Source organism: Rhea pennata, chromosome Z (assembly GCF_028389875.1).
Source record: "Rhea pennata isolate bPtePen1 chromosome Z, bPtePen1.pri, whole genome shotgun sequence".
Lineage (NCBI taxonomy): Eukaryota > Metazoa > Chordata > Aves > Rheiformes > Rheidae > Rhea > Rhea pennata.
In genome coordinates this window covers 7,858,738-7,883,433 of record NC_084702.1, presented here as the reverse complement: position 1 = coordinate 7,883,433, position 24,696 = coordinate 7,858,738, and the positions used below count along the sequence as shown (strand labels likewise).

At 36.4% G+C, this 24,696-nt stretch overlaps 1 protein-coding gene across 5 annotated transcripts in view; it reads left to right on the top strand.

Annotated features, from left to right (window-relative positions):
* The window catches only part of SMARCA2 (SWI/SNF related, matrix associated, actin dependent regulator of chromatin, subfamily a, member 2), a 109,401-nt gene extending 96,124 nt beyond the window's left edge, over nt 1-13,277 (top strand). For all 5 annotated transcript variants that reach the window (XM_062599044.1, XM_062599042.1, XM_062599040.1 and 2 more), the window contains 5 exons: nt 6,994-7,099; nt 7,774-7,875; nt 9,901-10,033; nt 11,578-11,720; nt 12,348-13,277. In XM_062599044.1, the coding sequence (XP_062455028.1) occupies nt 6,994-7,099; nt 7,774-7,875; nt 9,901-10,033; nt 11,578-11,720; nt 12,348-12,383 (520 nt within the window). In that variant the 3' untranslated portion in view covers nt 12,384-13,277. The remainder of the gene's footprint in view (nt 1-6,993; nt 7,100-7,773; nt 7,876-9,900; nt 10,034-11,577; nt 11,721-12,347) is intronic.
* The last annotated feature ends 11,419 nt before the right edge of the window (nt 13,278-24,696 follow it).

Sequence of the window (24,696 nt, the reverse complement as noted above, 5' to 3'; positions counted from 1 at the left end):
TATAACCAGTCATAAATAAATAAAGGTTGGTAACTAAAAGAGTTCAGGAACATCTTTCCATAAAGAATAGTGGATCAGAAATACCTGGCTAGATTTGGAAGAGGGATATCCTTTATTAAAAAGCTAATGTTATATGATAAATACCAAGGATCTAGATTCAAGGACCTGGAGACCTTTCCAGTTTCCTTGTTACAAGAGGGTCCTAATTCTCCAGTGTGAAGTATGGGTTTTACCAAAGTTGTTTTCATCAATATATTGTGTGCTTACATGTATGAACTTTTTAGTCCTGATCTTCTTATGAGTTGATTTGCAGTCTTTTATGACAGAAGTTCAGAAACAGGTTCTAAGGAGATAGTTGTTGCGGAGGCATTGAGGTGGATTTCTATTTTGCTTTTTTCCCACCCACTGCTGAATAGTCACAGAGGGAGCTGATGGTGCAACACTCTGAAGTTCAGTGATAGAGAAGGTGGTTAATACGTGTTAAGTTTTGGCATTGTCACTAAAATTAGAGCTGAAATTTGTTGCGGATATAGTGGTATAAACGTCCTTACCTTATAGTTTCAAGGTCAGTACTTGAAGAATTAAAAATACTTGTGCATCAGTAAATCTTGTTTCCTTGTGTATATGCGTATGATGAGCTGTTAAAGGCAAATTTCATGTTTTCTTTCTCTGTTTGGCCCGGAAGACCTAACAAGGGAAATAGCAGCATTGCTGTGGACTCTTGGCTAGCAGAAGTCTACCCAGTTCGTCAATGGTTTTTGCCCAGCCTGAGTGGCATGAGAAGTTAAGAGATACTTTGTTGTAGCTGTTGAGACAGGAAAGTTAGATTTCTGCGGTTAATCTTCACTGAATGTATATAAACTAGCTTTTCTCAGTGTTAGAAGGAGGTTGAATTCAATCAAGGAGAAGGGATATAGTTTAACAGCAGAGCACTTACATAAAGGGAAACCCATTCCCCTTATATGTTGTTGCATCCCTACTTAAAACAGGGAAGCAGCTAAGCAGGCCTGCATTAGGAAAAAGAAAAAAAAAAAAAAAAAAAAAAAAAAGAAAAAAGAAAAAGTCTGGCGAGTTCATTTTACAAAGTCACAAAAAATAGAAAATATATATTTATATATTCAGTTATATGCAGCTTCTTCTACCTGCGCTGTAGTTACTGGAGTCTCTGATTCTGAATTTCTGGCACCAGCTCAACTAAGTGGGATATTACTTCTTTTTTGATAGCTACAAGCGCAACTTGTGTGCCCTCTGTGTCAGAGTCACAAATGGGAGAAAAACTTGCTTTTAATTCTTACATTTTTAGGCACAAGCATCATCTTTGCAGACTCCATTTGCATAATACTGGTGTATTTTAATTTGGGGTCTTGTTACAATTGTTTTTGCACTTTAACCGGTATTTAGATGCCCTTGCACTTGTTTCACCTTTTTTCAATCTTGCCATACAAAACACCTGGTTAGAAGAAAAAGACTCAAAATACATCAGTCTCTCAGTTCTAATGTTCTTTTTCCAGTTCTCATCTTCACTTTGCAACTTTCATTCCATCAAAATCAGGAATCCCAAAGAGAAGAGTAGATAATGTGTAAACCTTAGGTTTTCAGGAAGCAAAGTTAGCGTGTATGTCCGGTTTAATTATTTTAGAGTGTTTATTTTAGAGTGTTTTCCTTTAGTTTTGATATCAGTGGAAGACAGGCCGTAAGTTTAGCTTCCTTAGGAGTTACCTTTTTTGACTGTAGGAATTCAGCTGAGAAAAAGAATGATATATTATACACGGTGGTCGTCTGGCTTCCCTGTGGATTCACTGTTTTATTGTTTGGTGCCAGGGTTTGTTATTTAGTGTCTAGATGCCAGTTTGCTGCACTAGCTACTTTGCATTGTTTTTGTTAGATAGCATCAGTTAGTGTGCTTCTTCAAAACACTGTAATGGCAACAACTCTATTGTGTAAACTGATTTGTTTCTGTGATGCACCTGCTTTTTGCTTTGCTTATGAGACTCAGATGTAGGGAGTTGCATGATGTATACACTAGCTTCACAAAAACTCCTTTTAGAGAGTGGTCTTTAACCACATCTAATAAGTATGATAAGTTGATGGGTGGGGTGGTTGTGTCCTACCCATATTTCCTACTTGAGCAGGAGGCTTTCCCTGTCTGTGATGTTTAGTGTTGTCATCACTGCATCATTAAAGCTTAAATGTTGAAATTAATGCCCATAGTATTCTAATGCTGAGCATAGCTCAGGGAAATTCATATGTGAAAATAATTTAATTAAGACTTTTTCAGCTGTTTCTTCAAGTCACCAGTTTTTAGCTGTGTTATAAAATGGCGAGTAATATAATTAGCTATTAGTAATTTAACTAGCAGTTAATTCTTTCAGTGGACACTGTTAAGTCTTCAGACATGTAGAGCAAATAATTCTTAGTTAAAACAAAGTCAAAGTTGCAGAGTATGTCAAAACCAGAACTTAATATTTCTACTCATTTCCATTTCAGTAGTACGGAAAGATCCACCACACATTACTGAAGTCAATTCCAAATGAAGAAATATTTAAATACATTTTTAAAAAAAATACAATCTCATTACTTACCTGAATTAATACTGAAGTTGTTAAATACAGAGGAACAAGCTTACTCTGAAGGCTTGTTACTGCTGCTCCCTGCCCTTTGTAAAGAATGTCATTGTGAATTGCATTCAAAGAGGAGCTGTGATTTGCCCACTAGTTTTTTTTGTGAGCGCTCTGGGTTGGGTGAGCATGTAGGAGTTTTCTGTAAAAGTAATTTTAGTGTTTGTTAAGAAATACGAAATTTGCCAAGGAACAATGAACACTTTGCAGTTTCCACTTCATTTTTTTGTGCCATTGGTTTTAAAAACCTGACGGAGAAAGGTGTTTGATAGTAGGTCAGTGGCAGTTTTCTTCTGGTCACATATGTCTAAGGCACCAAAAAAAATGTCTACAAATTAGGCTTATTTTTTCTTATATTTTTCAATTGAAGATAATACTGTCTTTATAACAGATAAATATTCTTTTAGGTTCCTTGAAAGCAGTTATATGAGATTAATTTCATGTTGAGAGTACAGATTTTCCTTCAAAGCAAAAATCTCTTTAAAATGAGTAGTAATCTTGCATGAGTAATTATTCATGTGTGAACACACGTAAGACTAAAATAGACCTAATGCAGTAGTAGTGAACTGTCACTCATAGTTCTTTCACAGTCAAATCTTAATTTATTCTGGTCTTTCTTCCCTTCAGCATGTATCCTACTGGTTGCTAGGCAACTGTGATTTTACTGCGCATGCTTTTTATGTGGCAGTTGTTGTGGTTATTAATTTTTAATTACAAAAGTGAAGAAAAGGATTAAAATCAAAGTAGCATTAGTAATTGCTAATTTACTCCTTTTGTACCCACAACACAGTGTTTGGAATTGGTGTCTTCATTTACTGTATAGATTGACATACACAAAGGGAACAGAAGACAATATTTCTAGGTTCTATAATAAAGGTAAAACAAAAAGAAGTTATTGATCTGGGTAGAAAAGATCAAACTATAGTCTTCTGTCTGTTGCATATTTTATGCCCTTAATGCTTTTTCTTTCACAGCTTTAAATGATTTTCAGTAATTAATCATAACAAGCAAAAGCTTGCAATTTTTTTAAGGCATTTTTAATTTAATACAATGCGTGAACAAGCCACAGTTGGCTAAAATTCTGTCTCAAAGAATAGGATGTAGTTTTAAAATAATTTATTACTGTTATACTTTAATATAAAATTTATGTGTGTGTGTGTATATATATGTTCATATATTTTTATGAATACATATTTATATGTATACGTACGTATGACAACGAGATGAAAAGCTATATAAACTTCAGGGGCTTTTTTAATAGGACAAACATGTGGTTTAAAATTTGATTACAATTAGATGATAATTAGTAACTGTTTCCTTTTTACTTAAAGAATAAGATTATTCATAGTTGTATTTGTTGTTATACTTCAGAGTATAACTGGGGCCATACCAACATCAGAGTAGTTTAGTATTTTCCTTTGGACTCAATCTTTTTCTTCTCAAGCAGATACATATGCTAGAAGAAAGCTGTTGGAGTTTTGAACATAGCAGTGATAATTCAGTTTTTCTGCATAGCAAATTGAAAATGCATATTGCGCAAAGAGTTTTGAATGTAATTTTTTGCACTTTTTAAAGGATTAGCTTACTTCTGCATCATATATGTGCATATTGCACAGATTTCTGTTAAAAGAACATTACAAGGCTTGCCAAGTCAAGCACTCAGAAATCTGAATGTGACAGAGAAGAGTTGCAAATTTGATGTGATTCCCTCAGGAACATGCATTATAATGTGGTCTGTAAAGGCGTAACAGTGTACTGATTTGCTTTGTTTTGCTGTACTTTCGCTTTGCTTTGCTTTGGTTTTCCATAGGGCATATTCCTTGCAAGCACAGAATGGACACTGATCACTTAATGAAAAGCTAAATTCCTCCAGGGTTTCTTGATGGTGCCTTGCAGTATAAAGTGTCTGATTGTTTTGCAAATATGTAGTGGATTTTTCACAGCACCTCTATAAGCATTGCTCTCATTTTACAAATGAAGAATAAATAGCATTTGGATAGCAGAGATACGATTTTTCAGGGTACTTACAGTCCTCTGTGTTCTGAAACAACTTTCACTGACCTCAGTTGCCACTGCGAGTGCTCAACACTTCCCTTTATTAGCAAAAAAGTCTTCAAATTACAGAAAAGGAGGAGCACTTTTAATATAATAAACTATGTAGTATATTTTAATGCATTGATTTTGTTTGGGACTTCCTTTTTTTCTCTGAGAGGACAATCTGAGATGAAAACAAGTTTTGTCACATGGCATGATGTTGTCTCTCTCACAGCTTATTGATGAGATTGATGCCTTTGAACTCCTCCACTTTGACGAGGGAAGTGGGAAGGCAAAGACTGGTCACTTCTGTGTGAATCATGACTAAAGAGAATAAGAGACACAGTGACCTTGACAGTTTCATAATTATTTACTGGTAGTAGAAAAATAGTAAGAACTGGGAGGAGATTTATCTGGTCATTTTATCATTTTGCTATTTTAGTATCAAGATGCTTCCCAAGTAAATTAGATCTGTCTGGGGAAGTTGGTAGTAAACTTCCTAGAGTCTTAACTGCTTTTCTCATGTGCAGGGCAGGTGATCTTGCCTTGACAACAGCTTGGGTGGATCTAGATTCAGAACGCTTCAGTCTCTCCTTCTGTGGATGGAAATCTCAGTCAACCTTCTTTTCTCACAAAGCAGCAGCAACAGCCAGATACATGTTCCTGCACGCATGATCTAGGAGGCAATCTGGCAGTAACTGCAAGCAGGGGAAGTCAGTGGCTACTGCTGCTGCAAATCAGGCCAAAGTTATCAGAGTGAGGCAGAGTTACGTGGCTTCTAGGTTCACAGTGGAAGGAAAAATACTCTAGATTCAAGGTTTGCCCCACAGGATATTAGTTGGACAACACTGAGTAGGAAGCTGTGCTTAGAACATTTATATTACTGTCTTTCTCTCTGATGCAAGGTGTATAAGGAGCAGAAATGTCATAGGATTAAACCAAGAATATTAAGAAATCTTGGACTGGGTAAGCAGCAGCTGCATAGGAAATGAGGAAATACTGTTTGTTTTTTATTGTTATTGGCCTGCCAGGTTCATTGTCAAAATAGTATCCCCTCAACTTCTAATGCCATCTCAGAGATTAAGAGATGTCTAATTTGGAAAAGGCATTCATGACTTTCATAAAGGACGAGAGCCATCCTGTGCTTTTTATCATGCTCTTCCTCCATGATAGAATTGCCTTGGTTATTCTTTGATTTAGCATTAGTTTAATGTGTCTGATGGGATTCCCTGCAATTACAACATCACTGTTGCAGGCTGGTTACAAAACAGAACCTCAGGTAGAGATTCAGGACTTGGCAGCAGCCTTCACTTTGCCCAACTCCTGTGAAGGTCTTGTATGTTTGAATTGCTATGCAAAGATGGAAGTGAGGAAACAGACTGATTTGAAGTAAGTTGTGAGAAAAGGAAGTATGTGATTGTAGTTTGGGGAAATGCTTGTGAATGCTGTCCGTTTGCAATGTATTACAGTTTTTCTCTTCCTAAAGTGCTTTCTTCTGCTATCTTGTCTGTGAGATAAATGGCAAAAAAAAAAAAAAAAAAAAAAAAAAAAGTGCCTAAATGCATAAAATGCGTAACAGCCATCAACAGATACATCTCTCCAGATAACTTAGAGTCATCTGTTATTCAGGAAGCAGCAAATGAGAAGATGAGAACCACCTCAATTTGGAAGTTTGAAAAAAGCTATTAATGAAGGACGGGTAGTGGGAAATCTGGAAGTCTTAGACTCTGCCTGTAAATCATAGGAAATGTTCTCAGAATATGACAGGATTTTAGAGAATCCATTTATATCGGCTGATCGAAGACACACAGACTGCTCTACAGATTTTCCGTGTGCAGTTACAATGGTCCTCCCAGAAACCTAACCTTCATTAATGGAAGTTAATGATTTTATTTGTTGTAACAACTAGTTCTTCTGATTGCGAACAGTATCTAGTTGGGAACTAGTATGAACAAGTAGTTTTCTATGACCATGAGCTGCAAAAATAACTATTAAGTGACCAAGAGTAAGATAGAATGATAGAGAAGATACGTGTTAAAAACTATGTAACAAAATGAAGAAAAGGATAAGACTGTACTTGGATGAAGTGCCACAGAATTCAAATTCCTATCCTAATGTTATAACAACAGTTATATATTAAGACAACAACATAGAACATGTGTATTAAATTGTAAATTAATTATTTTTACCAAATCAGTAAGAGTAAGTCAAAGCAGAGTTCAATTTCTGATCCTTTGAAAGAGAAGAAAAATTTTGAAGCTTTTGTTACTGGATTGTATAAATTCTTGTGAGGAGAAAGTTGTAGTAATTCTTTGCATTGTGGGTTTATTTTTCTCAACAGTTCAGGACGGCAGCTAAGTGAAGTCTTCATTCAGCTCCCATCTAGGAAAGAATTACCAGAATATTATGAATTGATTAGGAAACCAGTGGACTTCAAAAAAATAAAGGTAATATCCTTGTGCAGAATTGGAGATTTCTACATTTCTTTCTGTTATGTGGAAAGATGAACATTTAACTCATCATTAAAGTTATAATGATGTAATGACATGGATATTGAATTTACCTGTGTTTCTGGCTTAGATTTTAAATATTGTTACACACCTTGTTGTGAATTTGTTTAGTGTGTATTGCAGTATTTCACTAGCATTTAAGGCAAATAAAGATGCAGCAGTGTGACCTTTGGAGATGACATTTTGGAATAGCCAGGCTGAATTCAAATACAGGTGGACAGATGAGGATTAGGCTACTTGTTGCATCTTAGATGATGTCATAAATCTGTGACCTCTGTTCACATTGTACCTTGTATGTTTCTGTCTAGGGAAGGAGAAGCTGGAAACTTCTCTTACCCATAGAGTACAATTTCGGTTGGTTTAGGCTCTCACAGTTCACATAGCTATTACATAATTTTTACTCAGTTACAGTGGTGTGTATTTTGTCAGGAGTATGTTGACAATAGGTTTCAGAGTTTGCTTGTTTTAAATGGGTACTTGTCCTGACACTTAGGTAAAGTTGTTAAAGAGAACATACTTTAATGTATTGAAATGTTGTATTAACTTAGTTTCTTGTGTATTATTTTTCTTTCCCCACCTCTGCCAATCCACGTTTCACATTTCATCAACAGGAAAGAATTCGTAACCATAAGTATCGGAGTCTTAGTGACTTGGAGAAAGATGTCATGTTGCTGTGTCACAATGCTCAGACATTCAATTTGGAGGGATCACAGGTCTGACTGAACTATTTTGTGTTAAATGTGTTTTCCCTCCATAGTGTTTTCAATACTTGATTATTATAATTATGTATATAAACTTTATTAATTTGTTTTTGAATTAGTGAAAGAGTTCTGAATTTATTTTCAAATAATTTGTTTTTGAATTCACAATTTTGAGATAAGTTTTTTTCTAATATAGTTTTATATGTGTAGTTTAGAGCTGCTGTAGGGCTGTTTGAATCTATGCTAAATGGCTGTACTATAGAGTCATATGTCAGTTTGGACTTATCAGAGTGCATGGCAGAAGGAACAGAGGTAACAGTCTAGCTTAGGACCACATGGTGAGGAAGTGCTTAATAGTAAACTTCAGCTCTGCTAATGGAAGACTAATGGTTTACTGCTTATTGTTGTAGCAGTAAAATAACTATGAATATGCAATGAAAACAAATGGAAAAAAAATGAAGGAAAGCTGATACCAGAAGTATCACTGAAACATAAGAAATTGTTAGAAGTTGGCAGAGGAGATGAAAAGATGCAAGGAAAAAGCCCTAGTTAATTGAGAAAAGTAAATAAGATTATTCTTACCAGAATGAATTTGTTTTCTAATGGGACACTTTTTTTTTTTGTTAGAGAGATGGTAGAGTTGATGACAATAACCATAAATGGGTAGAACTATTTAGTAGGTATTTCTGCTGTCCGTTATGATGGAATGATGCAGAAGTATTTTCCTTTCCAACATACCGACATTAATTAAGCCATTTCAAATCAGTCAGGATCATTTTCAGTGTAAACAAACAAGTTTTACTGTGGTCAGGAGCAGTCAAAAAACATAGTAGTACTTACCAGAACAGAGGATAGTCTGCATTGAGAGGCTGTTGCTCTAAAATGGACTTGGCAGTCAATGAAACAGGAGAGACCATGTATGTTGTATCATGTATTCTGAACAAAGTTTTACGTAATTCCTGTTGCTGAACCTGCAAAGCATTAGAGCAGTTTTAGCAGTTTTAACATTATCCACATTATATAATGGCAGCCAAAAATCCCCTTCTTTGTTTTTATGACAAATACCTAATTTCATTTTATACAAATCTTTAATTTAGCGAAGGGAATAGTGTGGCAGCCTGAGTATTTTAAATGATTATGATTAGAAAACCAAATGCATATTTAACTCTGTACCCTTCTAGTAACTACTCTTAATTTAGTTAGAGTTTTTAAACTTTTGACTCAATACTTTTGAGCCATTTGTGCAATCTTGTTTTCTGTAGAGATACATACTGAATTGTCCAGTGCATTATCTTCCACATTTTACCGAGCAATACGTATGTCGTTTATTAAGACAATTATGAACAATTATGACAGTCAATCAGCAAGTAAAGGATCTTTCTGTTGTATGAATCTGAAAAGTACATTATGAGCCAGTCATAATTACCAGTCCTGTCATTCATAGATTTTTGAGTTTAAATAAAAACTGGTAGACCAAAGATGTTTAGCAATCTATGGAATGTTAGAGAATAAACAGTAAGTTCAGGATAAGCACTGATTTTCAGTGCTTTTTAGATCTGAGGGAAAGGAAGGAATAAACTGCTTGGTACAAATTAATTTCTTTGTAGTTTCTTTGGATTTCAGGACAACTAAGGATAATGAACAGAAGGGTTAGCCACATCTTGTCAGACTGTAGTCCAAATTAAGGCTCATACTGCGAAAGACTCACTTTGGCAGTTTTTCAAAGCTGTTATGAGCTAAAGAAAATATAGCATAGTTCCTGTGGTAATAAAAATAATTACGGAAGAAAAACACTTGTATTCCAGGAAGAACTCTAGGAGTGGTATTTCTGAGGGTTGTTATTGGCAAATTTCTTCATTTAGAGCATGAAAAATTAATGTTGGCATTTCTTGTAAAATCCATGCAACAAGCATTGTTACTTGTAATTAAAAAGGCCATATACTCTGTGGGTTTGCACTGAAAATGAAATTCCATGCTGTGAACTTTTGATGATGCTTGACTTAACAGTTCTGACATAAGTTTGTATTCATACTGTAGATCTATGAGGATTCCATTGTCCTCCAGTCTGTGTTTAAAAGTGCACGACAGAAGATTGCCAAAGAAGAAGAAAGCGAAGATGAAAGCAATGATGATGAAGATGATGATGATGAAGAGGAGTCAGAGTCAGAATGTAAGTACCCTGCTAAAAAATGAAAGGGGCGTACATGCAAGCTGCGGGGGGAGGTAATTTTTTTTTCCTCAGTTTCTGCACTGAGACTGGTTTTAAGGTTATATTTTTCCATTGTTGGAAGTAGTTTCTTATGAGGTTTGCTGGTTTAGCTGTTTACATTCAGCTTAAATCTTTGGGTGCTCTACTCTGGCTATACCTCTTACAGTACAGTAGGCTATTTTTAAGCCAGAAACAAATCACAGAGCTGCTTTGCAGGGGGAGATCTTACTGTCCATGAGTGTTTATACACTCTTCTGTTCCTATTCATCTTATTTGTAAATTGAAGTGCTTGGAAAGGCTAGAGACAGCCTTTTTCCATGCGTGCTCAACCTCTTGAACTTGGTGCAATGTACATAAAAATTAAGAACCAGGAGATGTAGCAAACATACCTCTGTGAGACAAGGACAAAGTAAAACTCAGGTTGTTTTGGAAGCAAGAAATGACACCCATTCTTCAAGGGCCCTGTCTAACCTGCTTTGGAATAGGACTGGGCTGGACTGAAAATTCAGCTGGCATCTAGAACATGGTAAGGAAAAGCTGGAGCATTCTAGAAGTGCCCTTTCATCTGTTGTTGAAATACATTGCAAATAAATATATTATCCCAATTGGTGAAAATCTTTACTTCCAATTTGAACTTTAATCTGCCGTATATATGCCATTCCACAGATTTACCTGTGGATTCAAATTGTTGCAACAAACTGATGGCCAAAATTTAGCCAGGAGTGCCCATATAAGAATCATCTCCATACTACCTCTCAGTTACCCTGACTAATTCAGGTTTCCTCAGCAACATAACCTCTGAACCTTAAGTTTCTGCAGACTTGGAAATATTACAGAGTTGAATAGCAAGGATTCCTTAATTCTATCTATGACCCAGTAGTTCTGCCCATCCCCTCTAGCTGTCCAGTTCTGACTATTTACAGAGCCTGTACTATTTTCTCCTGAGCTACTCTTCACATTTCACAAGCAGCTGTGCAAAGTGTGAGACTTCATCAGTTCATCTGGAAATGAGGGTTATTCTGGAATCAAGTACTAAACATTTTCACGGGAAAGGTGTCAGGTCAAAGTTTACCAGTTCAAAATAACAAAAATTTCTCATTCCTACAAAAAATATTTTTAGATGTGCATCCCCTCATGCAAAGTTCCTTGAACACAATCACAGCATGAAATACTACCTGTAGACACCATCAGTTCTGAGAGTGAAAAGAAGATATAAGTGGTCAATCTGAAGTTTTCCTGCATGGTTTAATATTAAAGTTACTGTTACAACTATCAGGAAGTAGACAAATTAGAGCAAATATCTCTTAATTGTTCCACAGTCCAAATATAAAGCAGAGAGATTTTTTTTTCAGGCTGCCACCAGAGGTGAATTTCTGTGAATATGGATAGCATTTGAAAGTTGAATGGTGATTTTCAATAGTTAATTTTGTTGAATTAGTGGGATGTTGCAACATAGTAAATAAAGACAGATCTTACATTCATGTGCACTGTTCAACTTTTTGCAGCAAAATCAGTGAAAGTCAAAATCAAGCTAAGTAAGAAGGATGAAAAAAGTCGGGAGAAAGGGAAAGGCAAGAAGAGACAAAGCCGAACAAAAGCCAAGCCTGTTGTGAGTGATGATGATAGTGATGAAGATCAAGATGAAAATGTAAGTTTTGTTGACTGAGACTGTGGAAGTGGTTGCAGGGATTGCAACTTTTCCCTCTCCTGCTTGCTTTCAGAATTCTCACCTAATCATGCCTGGAAATATTAAGCATGTTTTATTCTGTGGTCATCATCTTGAGAGAGTGAGGGTGGTGTTAACCATGTCAGGGTGTGTTTATGAGTTCTGGTCACAGTGCTGAAAGACCAGAAGTGTAAAACATGTTTGGAGTGTATTTGTTGAAGCTGTTACTACTTTTACTGAACCTTTAAACTTCATGGTTTGTTTTGGTCCCCACACTAAAAACACTTAGGGATTTTTTTTTGTGTGTGTGTGTGGGGTGGTGTTTCTATTAATGCCATGAATGAGAACCAATCTCTTCCTAGTCATTTTTAAAATGCTTGGAAAGGCAGAAGGAACTAGTGTTTCCTGACGGTGCCTTTTCTCTAAAGAAGCCTACAGCAATTGAATGAAATGTCGTGAAAGAGAACTATCAGGATATTTCTAAAGGCTATCTTGATTTGTCAATTTTATTGTCATTTTTTTCTTTCTTTTTCTTTCTTTCTTCTTTAGCAAATTCTATAGAACAGCTGGCAAAGAATTTCTGACTTTTCTTGTATCTCTTACCTCTAGGACCAGTCGGAAGCAAGCGGAAGTGATGATGAGTGATCCATAGGGTTTATTTTCTTGGCAGAACTGACCCCTTCCCCTTCTCTTCTCCCTTCTCCTATTTTACACCCAGTGAATTCATTTTGTCAAATAGACATTGGGTTGTTTCTGTATTCTCATTCTCTATAAACTAGCTTTAGGATAGTGCCAGACAAACATATGATATCATGGTGTAAAAAAGGAAAAATGTAACATATTGTGACCAAATTGGCCTCAAAGATTTAAAAACAAAACAAGAAAAAAAGTTTTTGATGGAAAATGTGGGTTGATAGTATATTTCTATGGGTTGGGTTTAGCTTGGTAATGATTTGATTGTGCCTGGTTTTATTGTTTGATAGAATGTTTTTCAATGGCATCAGAAAGACAAAAACAATGTTTTTTGTAGCAGTGATAACGAGGAGAAGCCATTAAAAGCCACTGGTTATTTTATTTTTCATCAGGCAGTTTTCCAGGTTTTTATTTGTTCTGGGTTTTCTTCTCTCCCCCCCCCCCACCCTTTTTTTTTTACACTGTGGTACATGTATGCAACTTTTTTTAATAGCTTATAAATGTACAGTAGTTAGCCTTCACCCATCTTGTCCCATGTATGTTTTTCCACTTTATGCTTGACGATCTTCAGAAAAATGCTTTTTGAATTATATCAAATTTATGTCTACTGTAAACTTTGCTTAACTTTTTTCTCCTTGATTAAAAAAAAGTTAGGTTGAAAAATGCTATTGAATATTGCAATCTATATAGTGTAATGGATGGCTTCTTTCATCAGACTGATCTATGTTACCAATGTGGATTATCACCTTTTCCCTAAAGTGTACTTAATCTTTGCTTTCTTTGCACAATGTCTTTGGTTGCAAGTCATAAGCCTGAGGCAAATAAAATTCCAGTAATTTTGAAGAATGTGGTGTTGGTGCTTTCCTAATAAACAGATAATACGGTTAAATTGATAAAGCCTTGTGTTACGAGTTCCATGGAAATCTTTCTCATAGTTCAGGACAAGAGTGCCTCCTGTAGACAGCTCTGCTGTAGTCTGTCCTGAACAGGAAAAACAAGAACTCATTCAAATTCCATAGAAGTATTTTCAAAGCTATAAAGAGAATATTTTATTAAAATCTTGAAATAACAAAATAGTAGTTTGAAATAAAAGTGTAATTCAGTCCTTAATTACAATTCAGGTGAGTAAGTATTAAAATAAATATGTTTTTTCTTTTTCTGTGGGGAAATGCATATGTCCATGGGCTTCAGTGAGAAGGAATACAATTAGTTATGCAGACAGTCATGTAGGCATAGATCAGTTTATTCTCTTAATTAAGTATTGCCTTGAGATATCACAATTGAGATGTAGTACTGTAAACACTTTAACTCCATAATATCTACTGTTAATATTGCTACTCCCTGTGGAAATCATAATTTTTGCTTTTTGAACATATGCTGAGTATACAATGGGCACAACTAGGACTTGAGTTGTAAACAGAAGATTTGTAAGTTACCTGAACCATTGGTTTTTAGTATGTGCCTACATCACTTCTCTGTACTGCTCTCTTGTATACTAACTACTTTGGATTTTTCTCCTTCAATTTCAGAGTGATTTGTAAGTTTATCTGGCACTCATTTGTGTGTCCCCATATTGAAATAAAGAACTAGATGTGACTGAATTAGGTAGTTAATCTAACAGGTATTTGTTGACAAAATAAAACAAAAGAGACTGTTGTTTATCCTCCTCTAAGACTTTTGAACTCACTATGCAAGGCTGGTGGTGTATTTTCAAAGAACTACATAGACTGGTGCTTGAAAAATACTTCTGTGACCTTTGCTTAGCTCTAGCAAGTTCAAGCATTTTGTTTGTTGTGCTAGAGATGAAATAATCCTATATGGCAACAGTACATGCAGCTGGAAGTAAGAGAATTTTGCTTGCTTGTAAGTTTGCCTTGAATGATAGGAAAAGAAATGGAAGTCATCTGCTTTCTGTAGCACCTATCTGGCTTCCACAAAAGAGGTAGTTACGGTAATTTACCTTACAGAACCTCCAAAAAAAGTTTTGAAGCACATTTTACGTGCTTTCCTGACTTCTGACCGTAAGGGATTCCATGCGTTATCTTACCAGAAGGTAACTGATGACTTCTCACGGTTTGGTGACACTGAAAAATTAACTTTCCCAGAAATAATTCCTCCCCAGACTCACTCCCTTCTGTGTACCATGTCTGAACTGGAGACAGTACCCTTGACAGATATGCGATAGTTTAGTCTGCAGACACCATTCTGTCTTTGGTTTCTGTACTGTCAGCAGTGATTGAGTTCCAGAAGGTTTCATTTATATATAAATATATAAATATATATAGTGTGTGTGTGTATATATATATATATATATATACACTGTATACTATAGTGTATGAATATATATATAAATATATATATAAAAATATATATATATATAAAAAAAAATATATAAATATATGTATTTAATTTTTGCATTGCAATATGAACTAAGGGTATCAACCCCCTTCACATGGTAAGAAACACCTGGCAATAAGCTACAGTCACTGCTAGTCTAGACTGGAATTTAACTGGTGACTTAGATGTAAAAGGCACCATATCACATTGCTCATCCCCAGAGATCCTACTGACTTTCTAGTGACCCAGTTTGATTTATTTTTCAAGAACTCATTATTTACAGATGGATGTTCATCTGGAGAATAAAACTGAACTAAACACCATGACATTTGTGTTTAAAATCTAAATAGGTCTATTTTAGTAACTGTAGCTGTATTAAGAAGCTGGTCTACATGAAGCAGTACATTCTAATTCTTAACTACAGTGTTTGTTTCTGATTTTCAGTTTTAGGTCACTTCAAAATGTCTTCAGTTCTCCTTGGAGTTCCAAGATAAATACAGTTATTTTGTCATTAGATTAAAACTGATTTATTACTGTTGTTATTAGGCCATGTCTATGCCTCCACTAGAGTCAGTCCTTCTATTTTGTCTAGGATTTGAATTCTATTCATATCCAGCTTATTTTTTTTCATTGCTGTCTTAATTCTCATTCTGTGTAAACTTAACTGTATTTTTCATGGAAAAAGGTGAACTTTTTCCTAGTAAACTAATCACATCAGTATATGAGAAAGGGCGTTCTGATTACATCATTCTCATTATATAAAGAATTTGGAATGTTATATAAGAAAGACAACCTTGTTTTAAGGTTAGTAAAAATCTGTGTTAAATATGGAAGCATACTTACCCATTTACAATATTCCCTTCCTAATACAAAATGAAAATATGTAAAGCACTTTGAGCATTTTATGGATGATAAATAATAGAAGCACAATGCTGTAATCTATACAGAGGGAAATCAATCCATTTTCTATCTGAATTTCAGCAACTGATTTTTAAAACAAACCTGTCTAATAAAATTGGATGCAGTGCAGCTTGAGCATTGTAGGAAGCAAGCAATAGAAGGAAATATGATGAGGTTTGCTTGTTGCATCTTATTCTAGGAAGTAGGCAGCATTGTGGGTGGACCAGATTAATAAAATTTTAATCTTTTGTGCATTTTCTTTAATTAAAGCAAATGATTTCGTTCTTAAATATGTCTCATCCTCAATGCAATATATTCTGGATATTTTTTCAGACACACACAAATTTTCATACTATATGTTTTGCTTTCATTGTCATTCATACCACATTTGGAATAAAAGCATCAGACCATTCCTCCTCCCATTCACCCTCTGGCCTTGGAGGTACACTATTCACTCTTGACTCCCGAAGGAAGCTGGTAGTTCAGTGACTGCTGAGGCAGTGAGGCATGACAAGGTGCATCATGGCAAATGCTGCCTTAGTTTGTGTGATAAGTCAAAGACAAAACTAATGTAGCAACAAACCGCAAAGTGCTGTGCAGTTAGTAGACTGCTGTTACATGCTTAGTACTGTCAAATGCCTAATAAGTGCATTAATTAGTAATGGAACAATCTAGTGTAACTCATAATTATTGCTATTGTTTGTTCATAAAAAAACCAAGATACATTGAACACATCTAGTGTACAAAACAGTTCATAACAGTTCAGAGAAGTTTGCATAAACAGATTTTTTAAACTATTTTTTCCTTTCCCATCTGCTCATCTTCTGAAAAACCCTGAAATCTTAAATTCCTGCACAATTTAATTACCTCTCAGATCAGTTTTCTGCTTTACGTAGAGTCTTAAACATGAACTGCAACATGGATGTAAATTGAGTTCTGTACACAAAAGGGGCTCACAGAAGAATGTGTGCGTGTTTTGATCTTAAGGACAAAGGGGAAGTATATTCAGAGGATATATATCAGACACAATTTTTACTCATTTGCAGTAGAATTGTGCGTTATTTTAAAAGAAGTCCCTCATCCCTAATTCTGGTGTTCTAAAGCAGAAGTAGAAGAGAGATAAGACATAAACTTGTCAGTCAAGCCATCAGTCAGTATCTGTCTGGTTTTCTTTATTCATACTGGACATCCCATTAAGTGGGTACAAGTTGTTGGACTTAGGGACTGTACAATCATACCTTTTAATGTTTAAAACTTTTTTTTGTCAAGCAAGTGAGTAAGTTTGTATCTAACAATTATTTAAGCATGGCATGAAACAAGCTAACTGGAAGTTGTACCACCACTCCTCTATCTGCTTTCAACAGCTCAGAGCTCGCCCTCTTCTCTGATGAGAAGGTTTTTGTGGTGTGTCTTCACTCCTTTTGTAAGAGGTCATGACTGCTCTCCAGGCACTTACATTAGTCTTTGTCTTTTCCTCCTTCTTACTTGTAAGGGTTGTGAATGAGGCAGTTTTGATCATCCTCTTGACTTCACTGTCACGCAAAAAACCAGCTGTGTTCTAGGGAACATGCCGAATTCCCTACCTTGATCTGGCACTCTTACAGGGTAAAATATTTTTGTGTTTAAAGAGTTTCTGTCTTAATGCTTATGGTATTATTACTTATCCCTTTTTCTATATGACCACAGCAGGTATGGTAAGAACAGAGTTCTGCTTTTGTTTTGAAAACAGAAAATGTTTGTGTTTTCATCCTGCTTTTCCCAACTTTGCTGTCAAAGACAGAGTCACAAGTAATGCTCTAACATGAAGGTCTTGTACTTCTAAAGTGACCAAAGGACTTGTATTTGGAAATGATACCGGAAGGAAGGGCCATTTCCATGACAACTTTCAGACCTGGGAAACTTTCTGAGCATGTGTTTGACAGTCAGTGCCATAGTCTTATGCATAATTCATTGCTATAGTGATATACTGTCATACTGCTTCATTTCATTTACTGCTTTCAACGGAATTGACTATATGAGCTTTATTTTACATATTTTAGTTACATGGGCTATTTTCCCTCCAAGAGATGAAGCTAAAAATAAAAGGTTACAGAGGAGACCCCGATATTGTAATGTGAATGCACTATAACTATCAATGTTAAATGTTATTTTCTTTGAAAGAGGACTAGTTTCTAGTGGAAATTATTTTCTATTCACTGGTATTATTTGTATTATAGCATGCTGTTTAATCTATTTTACTATAGTAGTATTTATTATGTACATTCTCCCTTTGGGGATTTAAGCGTTGTTGCTCCTCTTTCCATCACTTTCCCTTAAATCAGTTTTATATGTGCTTAGACACCTGATGGACTCGAAGCAGTTACTGCTGAACATTGTGCAGCTTTACTTCCTATCTCCCTTGTCCTTTTAACATGAAATGAGTGAGAAAAGGAGGGAGAAAAGGGGGATTCTCTGACCATTCACTCAGGGCTTCTCATTTTCTGAGACCAGGAAAACTTGTAGCTCTTAGTGTTGTTGCCTGCTAGTGTAACCCCAGGACCACTTCACTGCTACTAAAATTTTTGAAGTATATTTGAGCAGTTGTTAAGGTCAAGGAACAATGCAGTGAAGCTGAGCCTGTCTGACATTCTGCAGATTTACAGAGTGTTCCTTTGAGTGCTTCTGGCAATGCACTTAGGTGCTCAGAAGTAGTAATAAAAAAGTTTAAAAAAAGGGGGGGTGATATTTAAGACTTCAGAATTCCTTAAAACTGTATGTAAAGGACAAGCTTATCAAAATTACTTTTGTTTTGGAAACCTTAATTAGACCAATATCCTTTGCTGCACTACTTGCAGTTAACATCATTTCAGCGTCTCCTCCTTCTCTCTCATTCCTTCAGTGTGAAAAGCTATGTCCCAGGACCAGTAACAAATGAAAAAGGGTTGAGGTAGGAGGGATGAGCTAGAGCATATTACTCTATGTAGAGATCCTGGTCATCCTGAATGTTTATAGGCAGGTCATTCACTCCACATCCTGAATCTGACATCATCTTTCCCTACTTCTTGGGAGATTGGAAGATACAGAAACACTGTGTTAAGAGGATCTAAGTACTTTACAGAGATGGTTTCCCTGAAATGATCAGGTTAAAAACAAAAAAAAAAAAAAAAAAAAAAAAAAAAAAGAAAGCCTGTTGTCTATATGGCAAGATGATTATTTCTGCTTAGAGTGTAAGCTTACTGAAAAGGCTGTGCTGTCTCTTCTATGTCACTCAGCCTCGCACACTTAAAAGCCTCTTACTCATTCCCAGAATATAATTGCCAGGTTCAGGCCATTGGAGACCTGGTCACAAAGCTATCAGTTAAAAGGAAAAGCTTTAGTTTATTCTTTCTTAAGCACTCATCTCAAGAGACACTTTTTTTCTCAGTAGGTGGCATGCCGTTACTCTGTTATTCTGACTGCATCTAGGGCAGGCACTATCTGCCTTTCTGACTGTATTAATGATAGGTCTAATGGCAAGTTAGCCCTTGGGAGACATTGTTCCTAGAGTTCTTGGAGCTAGTAAGTGGCTAAAAACATATTAACAAAACATTAAAAACCTATTTCCCTGCACTGTACTCAGGGATTAAAAAAAAAAAAAAAAAAACATTCAGGAGGCCCAGCGATGCTGGTGGTGAGCCCCTTCCTTCTCTGAGAGTGCAGGTGAGCACTACCATTTCAACCCTAGCCTGCAAAGGCTGAAAGGCCATGCTGAATTCAGCATTAGTCTGAGTACTGCTTGCTTCCTTAGGACTGGTTGCTTTTAACGGCTAAATATCTGTATAAGAGATTTTTGGTCTTGAGGAACAACCCTCTTACTTGTCTGCTAACAGCCAGTTAGTGCTAGCTTTCTCATGGTTTTCTAACAATTTTTGACATTCTTCCTGAGGATATCTCTGTCACTGTTCCACTTTGTACACGCTTGCTGTTGCACCCTCCTTTGAATTAATTCTACTCTATTATACACAGGGATGTAAGTAGGTAAACTAACTCACAGACACTACATAGGATGTCACTATTTGACTTGTCTGGAATATTTAGTCCTGAAAAATATTGGAAAGATAAATGTAAAATTTTGGTATGCATTTTTAACCTCAGTAATACAGAGAACTACAAATAAAAAAAATATACTTTTATGAGGGGTACATTGACTTCTGTCAAAAGCAATACACCATCAACTGTGTATTAAATGATCCCTGATTGCCAAAGACTAGATTTTTCCTTAAAGGCTTTGGAAAGCAAGGTCAAAGGGGTAAATCTTGGTGGGGGGGGGGGATGGGACTTTAAATTAAATTGTATCTCAGTAAGCCAGGAGTGGGGAGTTTAAAAACACCTACTTTCATAAATGAGAAGGTGGGTTTTTAAGGTTTATACTGCAGTATCTCTTACTCTGTAACACGGAAATGCCTTTGAGGCTGATGACAGGGTCTGCAGACTCCCTTCAGCGAGCTCTGAAGAGCCTTGTCAGTCCCTAGGTTGTCTGAAGGAAATCTCCCACCACATGTTCTCCCCCTTCCAGCCAGGAGCTTCTTAGTCACAGCAGGGGAGGAGAGCTCAGAGAAATCTGCCTTCTCAAGCACCAATAAGCAGATCAGCCAGCCTATGCCTTGGGGTCCCTAGGCTGGTAGCCTGAGAGGCAAAATTAATGCTAGAGGAAAACCTTGATCCTATTTATTTGTATTAGCTAAAAAGTGGTGACAAAATATTTATTGTAGGATATGCAAAGATCGTTTAGTCTTCTGCTTGTGTATTATAAGGTACTTAGGAAAATATGTCCAAATGTGAACAGGAGAAACCATTGCTACATGCTAAAGGAATATCTTGTTCTTTATGCTCTTCAACTACTGGTCTTTTTAGATGCTGCAAGCATCTCAGGCACTGCCAGGTTTGCACTGAGGATACCTGTATAGTAGGAACTAGAGTTATGCTGTCAATCTGTCAGGTAAGCCATCAAGCTGATGACAAATGGTTACAGCTCTTGTGTGAATAAACTTTTATCTCAACTTTTATGTCTGCCAACTTGAACTGGAATTGAGCTGCCAGGTGTTTCAGAGCTTATTGTTCTACTGAGCTATGCAGTACCTGGTTTTTATTTTTATTAAACAGTGTTTTATTCTAATTCACAGCTGCATGACTGATCATGTCAGTAGTGAAGTAGCGTGAGCAGAGTCTAAATTTCAACATCACAATAGGAAATACTTTGGCAGTAACAGCACTGATATGACCTAACTGTAAATGTACAGTGAGTGGAGAGCAGACTGGTTTTTTTATTCTTGAGAGGAAGAAAAGTTACTGAGATTTCTTCTGAAATTCACATTCTTCTCCCATAAAGTTCACAATGACAGGCTTCCATTATAAAGAATAAATATTATAATATATGAAGCGTTTCTCTACACTCCTCTCTGTTTGTATCTCTGAATCCCATCAAACTTTCTGTTAAGCTTTTGATTCTACAGATGATTCACAGTGGCCACGGAGAAACAGCTCAGCTAACTGAAATCAAGATGCAGAAGAAGCTAACTGGAAAAATATCTTCTATTAGGATGACATTCTGTACATTTTTTTTACTCTGTCTTGGTTTTGGACTCACATAAAACAGTTTTAGAAGGCAACTGTCTGTATTCAGGAGCCAAAAACACCTGTCCTAGGTGTCTCAAGGTTTGGAAATGAAGTCATCAGTGGTGTTGGAGAAGGTAAGGGAAGACTTTTTGGGGGGAAAAAAAAGTCTATTTGAAAAATAATAGAAAGACCTTTGAATTTTTATTCAAAAACATGAAGATCATACACAAAATATGTTTTTCCATAAATGGAGATGGCATTATTTATTTGCCTCTATGAACCCTCTTACTGAATTGTCCTGCTCCACTGTGGTTACCAGATTTGTATCATTTCCTTGCACTTGCTTATGGTTTTGCTCAATGTCACATGATTTGATTTCCTTTCTCAGGCTTTTAAGCACTTTTACAGATGTCGAAGCCTTGACTAGTGCTATTCATTGATCTGCTTTTCTCCCTAGGCATTAGAAGGGCCATTGTAAATAGGTACTGGTTCAATATGTCATGTTCTCCTAAGTGACCAGAAATCCTTTGCTGTTCCAAAGCCTCAAGAGTCTGGGTTTTCTGACACTGAGACCAAATGGACAGAAAGTTGCATTTCTCATAAACAAAAAGAAAAATAAACCAAAAAAAAAAAAAAAACAGTAAAGCTGTGGAATTAGTTTATTCCACGAAATACACACTGTTTTTTCTTTTTTTTTTTTTTTTTTAAAAAAGACAACAACAAGCAGAATTATAGCAAAACTGACAGAACAAGACAATGAACAAGATAAAATGAAAACTAAGGTGACATCATTGGATGCTAGAAAAGACCCTTACCTCCTGGTTTAGAAAAACTTTTTTAAAAGTTAAAAAAAAAAAAAAAAAGATAAAAAGCTTGTTTGCTCAGTTGCCGGCTGGAGTATTTTGCTTATGCTTCATCCCTTTCCATTTCTCCTCTAGACTTTCACAGTCCGAGGAACAGGAAGCATTTCTCCCAGAATTTTTGTCTAGGGCTAAGCACTGACGTATGTCAAGCCTAATGATATCTTTGGATGGTATCAAAATGCAGATACTAGGAAAAAATGTATTCAAACAAATAAAAAATACCCTCTCAAGCTTTCTTGGATACTGGGCTTTCTTGGATATCAGTGGGAGATACTGCTATAATGCTTTCTTAAGCAGTCCATCAATGTCTTGGTTTTATAACAGAGCTGATCCTGAGTTTAAACACATGACCTGGAGAGTGGTCCCTGGCTACCCAGATTCATAGGAAACCCCAGCCATTAATGAAAGGCTGCCTGGTGTTTTACTTCTGGTCAATGTTGTGGAAGGGAGAAATCACCTGTACAGAACCCATGTGGCATTTGAGGTCATCTCTGTCCGCACCTTCAAGGCTATTTCACTATCAAAAGTGCCCTTCTGGCATGAAACCTCCCATAGCTTCTCTCCCAGTCTCTGCACCTGCTGGTCTGCTTAGGATAATTATAATTAAAAGTCTGAAGTGCAGGAAAACAATGGAATTTAGTTAAATAAACTGAACCTCTGATCCTGGAGGGAATAATCTGAACTTCTGAAGAGCTTTTCCCCACAGACTCATGCACTGAATAGTGAAAGTCCAGAAATTATCCTGATGAAGTGCTGAAGTGAGATGCAATCATATATCCTTTGAGCAAGCCCACGTTGCCTGGTCACACTTTGAGGTATTACAGTGTCCTCACAGCCAGCTGAGAATAATGTTTCTGAAACAAACACTTTTGTGGGTGGCAGATGAGTATAAAACCAGGCTGATTGCTGGGCTCCAGCATTTTACATCTCTGTAAGCAGAGGGACTGTGCAAGCACAGTCTGCTGTTCAACTAATGCCTTTCTGCAGAAAGGCATTAAGAAAGGCATTAAGCAAACATGGGTTTTTCTTAAAGGACAATTTTTTCAAAGTGAGTCCTTGTTTTCATTAGGCATGGTCTGGAAATAAACCTTTGGGGGAGACAAAAAGCCAAAAACATTAGAAACCTAATCAGTGAGGATGTGCACAAGTCCTCATGGTCAGTGTCTGGCTAACAATCATGTTCAGGGACTCTTAATTCAGCTTGTGTCAGTCTCGGGCTGTTCCTGGTCACTCTTTCTCCTCTGCTGCTTGTCCGCAGGAGAAGCATTTCTTGCTTGTGGACTTTCTGTTCAGCAGAAGGCAGCAACAAGGATCATAATGCAAAAGCCAGCCTACAAAAGCGTATTTAATTCTGGACCAAGATAATAAAGTTCAAATGACTGTAATATCTCACCAGAGCATACTTTCCCCATACTTTAAATCATAGGGTACAGAATATAAACCTCAACTTCATTTTGAAGAAACTCAAAGCTTTTCTGAGATCATTCTGAAGAAATAAAATGTTATTTCTTTCCTCATTTCCTGGACAACGTAACATAAGCTGAACTATTTCTTCCACTCTAGAATTGCACTTTTCAAATGATGAATTGATGGGTGATCAACTAGCACAGCAAAAGTTGATCAGATCATGATAGATCATCATAAAAAGATCATCATAAGCTACACAGGATTCTTCAATGATAAAAGAATTTTATAAAATATCATCCAAGAAAGGGGAAAGTACCTTTTTCTGCTTGATGCCCTACAAAATGTAAGAAGGTAAAATCCCTGAAGCTGTCCTTGCCCCAGACCACCAGCCTGTAAGTGGGCATGGCTCACCCACAGCCCTGATATCTCACCCCATGTGACTCAACGCTGTCTGTCAAGTCCTGTGGCTGGATCCTGCTGCTTCAGGAAAGCCTCATTTTGCCCCTGTCTTAATTAGCTGGCACAGCAAAGTCAGCTAATGTTCAGGTAGATCTTAGAAGAGCCTGCTCAGCCTGAAAGGAGCTCCTCCTGCCTCAGTGACCTCAGGTCTGGAAGGAATAGATGTGCTGTTTCCTTTTACTTTCCTGGCTACAAGAAGACACTGAAATTAAGTGCTTTTTTGTGTCAGCATTTTTTTCCTCATCGTGCCTAAACTAAAACTTTCCTGGGAGGTCCATAGTTTTGATTTTTTTGTTTGTTTGTTTGTTTTTCTGTATAAATTTGGCTTTTTTGACTGTTTATATTGACAGTAGTAGGTATAAACTCTTTAAGAAATGCAATTAAGCCCACATCAACCAGCTCTGTAAGGAGCCACAGTAGCCCTGAATTTTTATGGTGTATTTTTGCCAAAGTTTGGTGAGAGGGTTTGATTTTATTTCTATTCTCTTGTTCAGCTGAGTTGTTTAATCAGGCAATATAAGCCTGATATTCTTTTTATTCTTTATTTCTTCTTTCAGCCTATCTTCTCTCCTGCTCTGACCTCCTCTCCTGATTTCCCATGAAGTGGCTTTGGGAATTAACTCATTTAATTTGCCACTATCACAGTGTGAGGCCAGGCAGGCTTAGTGCTAAGGAGTCCTGTGAGCATATGCTAAGTGTTATCACCAGACTGTGACCCACTGAAA